Genomic DNA, 12,472 nt, shown 5'->3' on the forward strand with positions numbered 1-12,472 from the left:
GAAGGCTTGATGTGGAACTCTACAAACTCCTGTTTGCAGAGCTTGTCCTAGACTGAAGCATCTTCCACACCAGCTGAGCTTACCCAGCATTAACTTAAAGCTCTTCCTCTCTGAATGCCTATGACTCTCGTTCAGTTATATTCCTAAGAGAAAACATTTACAGAAACTAATTTCAGAAAGCAGCCCACATACAGGCTGATGATACTCTCAGCTTTATCCTCCTTTGATAAGAATTTAGATGGATAGGCCTGTCTTCTTCAGATAGAAATGTGCTTTAGATTAATACCCTCAAGGACTCTTCTGCCAAGAGCGTTGGTTTTTTGACCCTACGCCTGTATGCAAAGAAGACATCTTGTTCTGAAATTGCCTCTTAGCAACCATCCTCAGGTAGATTTTTTTTTTTCCCCTTCCTGCTTGTTTTCCTTACAGTTCCTTATGAAGTAAGCTTCCCAACACCAGGTCAAAAGCAATTCTCAGTCAAGCGCTTCCACCTTAGGCTTTGTCTCAGCCACTGAAATAGCACATTTTGATAACGTTCCTGAGGAGAGCAATAATTAAATGGACATTACATATTATATATCAGAATGACATCGTGTTGGTTTTTTTCCACTCTCAGGTCCAGACTATGATCCTCTAAGAAATCCCAGCACTTTTACCATTCCTTTCCCTTCCATATTTGTAATTGGGTCATGCTTTTTGTGTGTTGCACATTGCATTAACTTTCATTGAATTTCACCTTGTTCATCTTGAGCTCTTTTAGCAGTTAAATCAAGATCACTTTGAATTCTACTTTTCTACTCCAAATAAACTTCTCGCAACCTCTCCCAATCTGGGGTCATATGACAATTTTGGCAGCTCGTCTTCTATTCCCTCATCCCAGCCATGAATGAAAATACTGAGCAGAACTAGGCCTAGATTACATTTTTGTGGGTCTTCACTTGAAATGTTTTCCCAGCTTGACAATGCACCCAACAACATTTCTGCAAACGCTGCTGTTTCAACAGGTGTGCATCAACCCCTTGGGTTTCATTTTTTGCATATTTGCCAAGTTTTCTTACAGTAAAAGTATTTCAGCTGGCATCCAAGCTTTGCCAGAGTCAAGATATAGCACAACCACTGTTTGTGGTGCTTTTAATAGTCAAAGCAGTGAGGTACTGAAGAGTCCTTCTGCAGAGTATTATGAGCCAAAAATCTAGTTAATCGGAAAACTGAGTTTACAAAAAGGAACCATACGAGCCAGTTATATGCAACAGCAGGGGACAAAAGACACTGGCCAGAGCCTGTCCTGTCCGCTTGGGAGAGGATCCCTTCCATTACTGACAACAGTGAACTATTATTTTACCTACAGATACAGTCCCTGATGTTCGATATAATGATGAGGTCCCAATTCTAAAGCAAATCCTCATTCTGCCAATCTTGGTCCTTCAGTATTTGATACCAGTAGGTTCATGCTCTTCAAATAACTAAATCTACTTGGAATAGTAATTTGTTTGCATCTTAATTATAATCTGAGAATAAGTGCTTTCATGTCAATTCTAGAACATAAAATTATCACCATTATTATCTAATTTCTGCAGGCTGACTTCCTTCTCTTTTAAATTAAGTTCAACTTCAGTTCAGGAAGAGGTTGGGCTGCTGAAATTGGTTCCACCAGGCTTAAACTGACATTATTAGCATTTGTTTCCAAAGAGACCATTTCAAACAGGTGGCTATCAGATTCCAATTAAGAAGAGAAAAAAGGCATAACAACCTCCACATTGCTCATTAGCCATTTGCCAACAGTTTTGTTCTGCTTTTGGTTACATGAGTTGCTCAAGCTTAGAATAAACATAATTCCTTTGAGATAAAAAGCTGCTGTGTAAAGTAAATGCCTGGCAAATAGGATTTCTCTCAACAGTTTAATGATGGTTTGCAGCTTTCTAAAGGAAGCATACATGTTTATATAAATTCACATCTGCCACTATCCAGAAGCTCTGAGACAGAGAATCAACAGAATTTATTTGAGGAGGGTTATCTACAGGCTCTGGCTGATGAAGTCAACCAGGTCCTGCTGGGGCAATTTAGGGGTTATGCATCCCATCACTTTTCATTCTTCTCCTGAAGGGTATTACTTGATACACAACAAAAAGAAAAGAATCAAGTGCTTGCTAGCTCCTCAGCAACTACAGTTCACGGACAGTAATTTTAGAACAAAATGAGGAGTAGTATAAATTAATATGCCATACCATGCACTGGAGCAGCCAAAGGGCCAGCATGAATTTGCTCCCACTCTCCCTCCTGTAACAACAAAAGTCTCTGGCAGAGGTGCACAGCAGAAAGAAGCAGTAATCTCTTGAACTGCCACAGTAAGATTTTCCAGAGCAAATTTTTGTGCCTGTTACCTTGCAAAATTGAGTACTGCTCTCTACAGGGCTCTACACACTACCATAAAACAGAACTGCCTGATCCCATGGCTCATTTGCTACATGCTAATCAGGGTCTGCAACAAAGACAGAACCATTAATTTCCTCACAGGTTTTTGTAGCTCCTCTTTGCTACTAGAGCATTTAATTCATATGCACTAATAATTTATTTTCACAGCAGTCCTATAAGGAAAGAAGAGATTATTTTACAGATGACTAACTGAGCTAGAGAGAAAATATCTGCTACTTTTGGATGCTCAACTTGAGATGTGTGATATGACTTCAGTACATTAACATTATATGGCACAGCTACCAGTGGCCTAAATAGCAGCTGCAACTGCTCAGCATTTCAACAAATCGGTTCTGAGCTCCTTCTGCCAAGCACCTAGAAAACAGAGAACACAGTTGTTTCTATGAAAGTTTAGTTTAAGCAATTTGACTTGTATTACATCTAATCTCCACAGCAGACTAGGCTTTACCTGTCATTTCTCCTTTTGCTGCTACATCTCATTACTCATGCTTCTTTCAGCTTCCACAACAAACAAGCTAAGAGCACACAGTCTACAAGCTGTACCTTATACAGAACTATTTTGAGACAAAAATCAAAAAAAAAAATCTGTAGAAAAAGAGGAAACTATGTAATTATGATTGTATAATAACATGTATGCTGACAGGGAGCCATTCAGAAGGACACCCTCCACGCTAACATCTTTTAGCTACAACTTCTTGAGTCAGGTAATGATTTTATACATGAGCTTTTAAAGGGAAACAAAAGAGAAACTGCAGAGACTTCTAGGTGCATTACCACTAATTCTGTTGCTCTGTCAGGTTCTCTTCCTTTCAGCTAACAATCATTACTGGAAGGAGCAGACTGACATCCTCCATGTAAACAGCTCTATCTATGCTTTGCTAGTGGATTGCAAACAAATTTGCTGACAACAAAGGAACAGTGAGAGCCAGGTAGGAAAATACAACAGCAAAAAAAAGAAATTAACAAGATGACATAAATGTATCAGTTTCAAAATATTAAGAGATAAAGACATTCTTACAGTAAAGGCTTATGCACAGCTTAAGCTCAGGCAGATGCAGACCCTGAACCTGTGCCACTTATGTCTGAAGAGAACAGCACAAACTGGAATATTCTAGACAGCTAAGAAGAGACAGCAAATACACCTATCTTGAAGAATGAAAGCCTCTCTCATAATACAAGATTAATCAAACAGGGCACTTGGTTTTGATAGCTAAGTATTGTCCAGTGTAAAAGCATATTAAGAAGATTCCTGATCTGCAACAGCTAAAAATACACAGCTCATTTGATCTTTCATTAACCAGTCACTGGTATTTAAGATATAAGGCAAACGAAGCAGCCAGTTTGGGTGATGAAAATACCAGATTAAAGAATCTTAAGTTACACGGAAGGCTTTAGGTAAAGAACAAAGAAGTAAACTCACCCTTTCTACACTACCTACAAAACAAAGAAGGCATCTTCCCAACCCCACAAAAATACCCTATACATTTCTAGAGCAGTAGAGGCAAAAGAAAAGGAGATACAAGAAAGAGCACAGCAACAGAACTGTGCTGACTGGAGGGGAAAGAAAAAAAAAAAAAAAAGGGAGAGGCACATTCTCCCAGGGAGAGGCACATTCTCCCAGACAGTCCTTGTGACATTGAGAATTTCTTATATTCTCATAATATCTTTGGCAAAGCCACTATTCAGAGCAGTGCGCATTTGATGCACATCTGAATAAAACTTATATTTTTATTTTAACTAAGGAATGGTAAAGCACAGTTTTTCATTTTGTTTAGGCAAAATGCTAAAACGGGTAACTGAAGGAGAAAAAGAAAAAAAACCAAAACACACAAAACCACAACAAACCAAAACCAACCAAACCAACCAACCACAAACAAACAACAACCAGTAACCCCATCACCTAATTAATACCTGTAAAGGCATTCATTAGCTTCGGGTTGTTCAAAATAAGTATTCCGATGCCATTGTCTTCTTTGGAGAGGTCGATGGATCCACCAGGAAACTGCTGAAGTTTCTTCTTTATCAATTCTTCTTCATAACCATGAGCACCAACATACAATGATGCCCTTCTCTGTTGTAGTATCCTTTCCTTTGTAGTCTGAAGTAAGTTCTTCCACAGAGAAGCTGCCATTTCTGTAAAGAAACGGGGAAAAAAAAAAATCAGTAAATTTCCTTCAAGATCCACCTCAGTCCTCTGACAGGGGGAAGCAGGACAGCAGAAACTACTATAAACGTGACGTAATCACAGAAGCCTACAGAAATCACAGCAGGTAGTATTTGCAAAATTCTTAGTTTGAATCTACTTCCACAAAGTTAATAAAAGGAGTTTTATGAAGTTATTTTAGTAGTCAAGACAGATATGGCATATTTTAAAATATTTTCTTCTAAAAGTTACTCTAAAGTACTTGGATGCAGAATATCAAAGAGGCAAAAGAACTGTAGCAAGATGCTTACATATTCCATTAGACCAACTTACTCTGTACTAATATTCTAGCCCACCACCCCCCCCCCCCAAAAAAAAAAAACCCACACACAAACTACAAACAAAAACAAACTAACAAACAAAAAAAGCCCACACTTGTGTTAGAGGAGAAGTGCTGTCAAAACCCCTGCTTTTCAGAGTCTGGATGTTTTCAGAATCTCCTGTTTTTCTGTAAACAACTACTGCACCACAAGACCTTTCTAAGATAAATACTTGAGGAACACAAAAATTAAGAACCAAAGACCATTCCTATATTGCTGTCCATTCCCTGTCACCTAATTCCATTAACACATTTATCACACTCCATCTTAACATTAGTTAGACTTCCTAGCCGCTGGTAGCTATATATGCTTTTTCCAGTCATTCCAGTTCCACTTCAAACTAATCTCACTTGGGCACCGAGCACCAGAACCTGTGCAGTGCCCCAAAGGACGAAAAGTGTATGACAGTATCATATAGAGAGCATCGCACTTGCCTTTTATACAGCTACGCAATGTTGTTAGTTTATTTCTATGTACCTGTACACCCATGTCTTACTCCTCCACCATTTCCACCTTGCAATGTATGCACGTACACCAGGAAATAACAAGGAAGTCATTATCAAATATTATTCTCTGCTTTATTTACTTTGGCAAAGGAACAACTGGAGAAAGTGGCCGACAAGAGATTGGAAAGAAACAGGGTAAAGCCTGAACCGGAGACTGCTGATCTGAAAAAGAAGTCATCTAGAAGCCACTTGGAGTGGGAAGTATTACAAAAGAACCACCATAGGACGCAGAAAAAGGTTTGCTATATTTAAATCTTGCAATTTGCTAGACTAGTCCTAGCTTTTCCTCTGCCTCCTTTTCAATGGATACAGCTGTTCAGAAGACATGGGGGATGCTCATTTTTTGGAGAACCGGGAAAAGACCATCTTTGTTTCTTAATCATATTTAGCAGCAACAAGAGTCTTCCAAAACTCACAAGAAGCTCCTGGAAAGTTTTTCTAAGGTGAACCCAGAATTTGGTGACAGCTATGTTTAATGCTGTGTTCAGGGCATCTTACAGTTTACGGGTGGAAATTTTTAACATATTATATAGACATGAGCAAGCGCAGAAACATTAAAAAAGCACACACAACTAGTTCATAAGGAAAGTAGTGAACAATCCTGTCAGGTGTACACTTATCTCGTCTCCAGCTGCACCATCCCTCACTAGAGTGGAAAATGCTGCTGTTGGGGCAGATAAAATCCTCATTGAAATGGAGGAGTTTGCACAGCAACCACATTATGGGATGTGGAGGAGCATGCATCGTGCCAGTAGATTCATACCTGTCCCGCCACATCGCATTCATAAATACAGCACTATCTCACAAGTTCAACACAGAGAAAGTAGTGAGGCCTACACGAATCTATGCATTGTAAGGTCATATACACTGGAATAGGTAAAGGGATCATTCTCAACATCTGGTAAGACACTTTGAAGGGTCTTCCAAGTTCCTTACTAAATTCAAGGTTTTAATGTCATGATCAACTTCTCTATACTTAAGTGTAAACTAATAAAACTCATTAAAATTTAATCAAGTTAAAAATCTAACTGAATACAAGATTCATTACTTCATAAATAATACCACCCAGCTGCTGCATCCCGACACTCTCTCTCTATGCACATTCTAATATTGTCTGCAACATTTCAGCCAGCACCTTTTAGAGCTTTTAAAATGGCTTCTCTTAGTAAAATTTTATTTAAGAGTGAAAGCAGGTTTCAAAAGCTAATTTCTTAGCTAAATGATTCTTTTTATATTCAGGCTTTCAGAAGAGAAACGGCCTTCCATTTTCTCTAAAAATGCAGTAGTGATTCCCTAACACACATTCATGCAATAAAACTTTCCATCCACCTACTAGTTTTTGCTGAATAGAGAACAAACATTAAAAACATGGATAGTGCAGGTTCTTGTTGCAAAGTATAGCTTGAACAATTAGCTCACAATTTTTAATGAATACAAAGCCTCCCCAGCCCTCATAAGAAGAAAGACTGAATTTAATTCTCTAGGAAGCCACAATGATTGGCTTGAAAGCAAAGAACAAAAATACATTTTAAAAGTCTGTTCTGCTAACCTAACTCCCTGCCAAGTTGTACTTGTTTGATCACATTTATACTACCTAGATTTCTCATATCAAAAAATGTACAGAGCAAAACAGACTTAAGATATGGAAATTTTATTCCACCAAAAAAAGTCTGTCATTTTCAACTGCGTGGTTATATGCATTAACAGCTCTTTAATATTATCACTATGGTAATAAAGAACACCAGCAAGTACGGGATTAGAAAACAAATTGGACATCATTGCCTGCTGATCATGACTCATGATTAATGACTCATGCAAGGTGTTATCATTGAATTATTTTCTTTAAAACCATCTCTTCTAGTATCGGTCAGTACCTAGTACTTTTTTAATAAAAACGAGCTTTAACAGCTCAGTCTGAGAAAGCTAGCCACTCAGGAAAAGCATGATATTTAAGCCACAGCTCTCTCTAACTAAAGGGATTTCTGCTGATCTCTGACAAACAACATTCAAAATTTCAATCAGTATGGAGCACTTGCAATCCATGGCATGACGGAAAATGATTTTTTTGTACTGTAAGTGAAAGCAGCGCAAGAGAGAGATGTTGCAGTAACCTGCGCCATGGTGTAGGACAAGCCAAAAAACATTTATTACACTAAATTTTTCAGATTTTTCTATTTAACATAATTACATCTATTTAGAGACGCAGAAATGAAGTCTCTGTCTAATGTAAAAAAAAAACAGACATGCTCTACCCATTAACATCTGCAGCACACACAGTTTATGCATTTTTTTATAGGGAAAAAAATTCTGACAGCACAGGAATAACAAATACTGTGGGCAATCAGCATCTTCCAAATGTTTTTATAAGTGCTACAGCTTCACGTATCACTGGTGATAACTAAAAGATAAGCCCATAGTGTGGACATCAATAGCTGTTCATTCCACAGTTATTGTACCTCTCACATAGAACAACAGTTTAAATCCTACTCGGCACTCAAGTGATTTTGTAACACCCTTGCCTGTGGGCTAGCCGACTGTGGGTTAATATGGACATATTAAATGTCACCACTTCAGTATCAAAGGAATGATAAATTATGCAAGAAGAATATATATATCTACATGCAGATGCACACATGTATTTTTGTTTATGTCTCAGAGGCATTCTGAAAGCCTCTAGTAACTGCCTAGTTAAAATGCAGCTCTCACAATGTTAATAAAAAAAATAATAATAGAGATAACACCAGCACCAATACTCCCTAACCAAGCAGATTCTTTTGTAAACTAATAAACCCCAACTCTTGAACAAGCACATCAGCCATTGCCATTCACCAATACTCTGTTGCAACCTCAGTTTTTCTCTTAAAACACACTCTGTCAAACAGTGACCTCCAGCAATGTTGCCAGCTGCAATTAGTAGTGAGCACAAAGACAGCTGACCAGAGCAATGGGTAAGAGATGTAGGTAGCAACTTCTTGGATAGGTAGAAGAACTGAGGCAAATCAGATGGACATCAGGAGCCCAAACGAGCATCTAAGCAGCATGTACTAACAATAAATGTCACAGGACAGAGCAGCTACACAGAAATGATCAGCACGTTAAAATACACGAGTAGGGAAAATTCCAACCCAAAGATAGTGCCTGAATTTTTGACACAAGTCACAGAAAAGAAAACAGGGAGAAGAGAGTACAGGGATGTGTTTTCAAGGCATCAGGGAAATAAGCGTGCCCTTGGACATGGGGCAGGACGTGACAGGTGTGATGGGCAGATACAGACCTGCCAGTCACCTGCAGAAAAACACCAGCTGCATTTGCATTTCTGGTTTTGGATTAAGACATCCTGAGATAAAGTGTAGCAGAAATAAAGGGATCCAACATACAAAATCCACAAAAGAAATCACAGGGAGAAAATATTCAAATGACATTAAAAAAAAAAAATTAGAAAGGCACTTTTGTCACACCGCCAAAGGCATCAAAGGCATCTGACAGGTCAAGAAGCTCAGGAGAACCTGACTTGATGAAGAGGCGCAGCAGCTGCAGTTTCAGCGACAAGAACCAAAGTGCAAACACAGGGCATGAAGGATAGAAGATGTGAACTGAAGATGATGAGATGATTCACGGTTCAGCCCTGTGTGTGTGTCCTTACCAGTCACTGCAGAAGGCATTCATCTGTACTAGAGAGCAGTGTGCGTGACTGTTGGATGCTTCACTGGGTTCCTGCAGTGACTGACTAATAAATGGAAAGGAAGTGGACCCAGTACTGAGGACTAGCACAACTGACCCTACAACGTGAAGGCAGATGAAAAAGCAGAGAGTGAAAGAGAAATATAACCAAAGCATGCAAATAGTCCATCTGTAGGGAAAAAAAAAAAAAAAAAAAAAAGAGAAAAGTAGGTTGAAAATGAATGAAAATCATTAACACCAACTGACTAGAATCTAGGATAGTGGGCTGGTAGGTGACTGTGGGGGAAAGAAAAAAAAAAAAAAATTCCAGCATTAGAGAGAAGGCATTCAGAACCAGTAAGATCAAAGAGGGCCAGCCTGGACACAAATCAAGATGTGTCTCACAGTGAAGTCACTAGATCCTGCCTTCAGACCCAAGAAAAGTGTAGGAGGGAGGTCTCACCTGCAGGGTTCCTCCCCAGCACTGGCTCAACAGGCCACTGTTGCCAACTGCTTGTCACCACCCCTCACTTGAAGGTTACTGTGGCCTCCACCTACCTCACCAGCTTACACATCTCTCTCCCTTCCTTCAGTGATGCGTGGGTTAGGTTAACTTAAACACCTGACCTGACAAGTTCTTCCCACTCTAATAATTACCAGCTGATGCAAGCTGAGGGCAGTCACCTCTCCAGCTGACTTTCCCTCAGCTGGAAGAATGCAGCGAGCAGGTCTTAAACATGCTAAGGGACCCGCAGCAGAAAACCTGCTGACAAAACGTAACTTACAAATGCAGAAACTAAACAAACCTTGGGAAATTCTGCCTCCCCAAGAAGGAAAAAGCACCTCCTCTATGGCATTTCTACACAAAGCAGAATTTCTACCAAGTTCAACAGAAGCCACCTCAAGCTCATGCCCTTCTCTAGAGGTCGTGGCTCTCAAACTTGCTGAAGCCTGTTCAAAGTTTTAGTACATGGTCTCTGGTAGCCACATGGTAGACAAATTAGGTGTGATCACTAGTCCCTCCAATTCAGTGTGACTTCTCTATAAATAGACTTTAGATGTAGCTGGTATTAAAAAGGACAGGGTTTTTTTAGCCTCTAATTTACTCTTGAGAAAAGAACAAAAAGTTTGGGCTTCCTAGTTTCTAGATGTCAGCATTAGAAACAATGTTTACCTGTCCAGAAGCTGTGAATAAGAAGTGAGAAGATGCCCACATTAACTAAATAAAATGTCTTAAAATCATGCACATGTTAAATAAATTATGAAAAGAAAAAGCCATTTAAACATTGTAAGTAAAAAAGTCTCTGTGGTTTCAGTTTTTAGTTGGCTTATCCTTTAAACCTCTTTTCTGCTTCTACCTCTTTGTTCCTTGCTTTTTTTCATTGTTTCTAAGCAGCTCAATTCCAGAGATAGAAAGCTATGTGTTTCCCAAATTATTTGTTCTTTGTTTAGTTTTGTATTTTCTAACGGTCTCTGCAGGCTAAGGTTTAGACATGAATTGACCCTCTGTTCCTAACCAATTATATATTCTTTTAAACACATTTTAATTACTTCGAAGACCTAGTAAACAAATCACAAAGAAACATACCCAAGTCCAGTGAAAAATAATGGCATTCAAGGATGCAAAACAGCTTACAAAAGAAGTCTTTCCATAAATACACAGGACACTACCTAAAAACATTTGGCTTTGGACACATGGTGAGTACAAGATCTTGAGTTTCACAGCAGAGGGTGAGAGTAAGAATCTGTTATCTTCTGCAAAAAGCACATAGGCCCTTTATTCTTTAATGCTTTAATTTAAAGAGGGTTTTTTGCTTCTGTCAGTGAAGGACACTGTAACAGTGACAGAAAACACTTTTTAATTTCACATAAAGCTCACTGCCCACTAGGTGTATTCTGGACACCTTTAAAATGAACAGATGTGCTCCTTCACAGGAACAGAAAAGACCACAACCAACTCATTGGTCACTTTTTGATCACCAAATCCTAAACCATAAAGTGTAAGGATGAATTCATTCTAGCTGCAGCCGCAAATACTGATGCTTTCCCACGGATTTGCCTTGAAAACTGTACAGAAGTTTTGTAGTTGTGCAGTGCTCTGAATTCCACCTTGTACACTGCTCTTTACCACCGCTCTCCTTAGCATCACCACCAGTAAATGCTCTTGCTGACGGCAACAGCAGAACCGCACCTGAGCTCAGGACTGGCCACGCAGCGCCATTCTCGGGGGCTCCCCTATAGCGGCACAGGAAACCAGCAGCAGCACCCCAGGATGGCCTGTGCCACCTTCACTCTACACACTAAATTTTGGGAATCAAAGGCATCCCGCATGGCAGCACCCTGGAAACAAAGCAAGGACTAGAGGGCGAGAGGGGGGAACTCCTTCCCCAGCAGAGGTTTCTTGCTGATGACCTTACACGATGCCCAGGCCCAGAAAGCGCCTGCAGCACTTGGTCTGACCGAGGCAAGCATTCCTGGCACGGGCCGGTTTTTATGTATGTACTCTAAATCAAGAGCCAAGGGAGGGCTCCGTGCCGAGTGGGACCGAAGGGGGAAATAACCGGCTGTTCCCAAAATAAGACCCGAGGTCTCCGGGCCGAGCAAGAACATAAAATGCTCAGGCAGAAACCTCCGCTCCAGCAGCGGCGAGGCCGCCTCGCCTTTGCTCCAGGCGCCCAGCGGGGACCGGGCCGCACCGCGCCCCCCGCCCGCCCCCGCGGCCGCTGCCCCCGCCAGGCCCGGGCCCGCTCCTCGGCCCGAAGCCCCGGCCCGACCCTGCCCTTCCCCTTCGCCACCGCAAGCCCCAGGGCCCCGCAGCAGCCCTGGACCCCGCACAGGCCCTGCTCGCTCCCCGCCGCGGTCCCGGCCAGCCGCCAGGAACAGCCCCCGAGCGCCGCAGGCCCCGGGCTGGCCGGGGGGAAGCGGAGGACCGCGGGCGGCCACTGACCTGGCCCCACCGCTCCCCTTCCCGTCGCCGGTCGGGCAGTGGCGGGCGGTGCCGCGGGGAAAGCGGCCCCGCCGGGAACCGCCACCGCGCCGGGCCGGGCCGACGGCGCCCGGCTGCGGGTGGGTGGGGGGCCGGGCCCCGGCCTGCGCCGTGGGGAGCAGCGGGTGCCGGGGAAGCCCCGGGGCAGAGCAGAGTAAAAAGAACATCGAGCCCCTGCGAGCCCGAAGCTGACTCGGGGCCGGCAGCCTGAACAAGAGTGGAGAGGCCGCGTCCTTTTCACCATGCCACATCCTCTTACGGGTGAGCCTGGGCACTGAAAACTCGGCCTAAATTTAAGCCGTGTTGCTGCGGAAGATGCTGGTTAGCTACCAGGTTGCTAAGTCCCACATAAGCAGGTCATTAT

At 41.7% G+C, this 12,472-nt stretch overlaps 1 protein-coding gene across 2 annotated transcripts in view; it reads right to left on the minus strand.

The window, feature by feature from the left end:
• Positions 1–12,144, minus strand: part of ECHDC1 (ethylmalonyl-CoA decarboxylase 1) — a 41,253-nt gene extending 29,109 nt beyond the window's left edge. For both annotated transcript variants that reach the window (XM_065631694.1, XM_065631693.1), the window contains exons 1-2: positions 12,070–12,144; positions 4,345–4,566 (exon numbers count right to left, since the gene is read on the minus strand). In XM_065631694.1, coding sequence (XP_065487766.1) covers positions 4,345–4,564 — 220 coding nt within the window. In that variant the 5' untranslated portion in view covers positions 4,565–4,566; positions 12,070–12,144. The remainder of the gene's footprint in view (positions 1–4,344; positions 4,567–12,069) is intronic.
• Between the last annotated feature and the right edge of the window lie 328 nt (positions 12,145–12,472).

This window comes from Caloenas nicobarica, chromosome 3 (genome assembly GCF_036013445.1).
Source record: "Caloenas nicobarica isolate bCalNic1 chromosome 3, bCalNic1.hap1, whole genome shotgun sequence".
Lineage (NCBI taxonomy): Eukaryota > Metazoa > Chordata > Aves > Columbiformes > Columbidae > Caloenas > Caloenas nicobarica.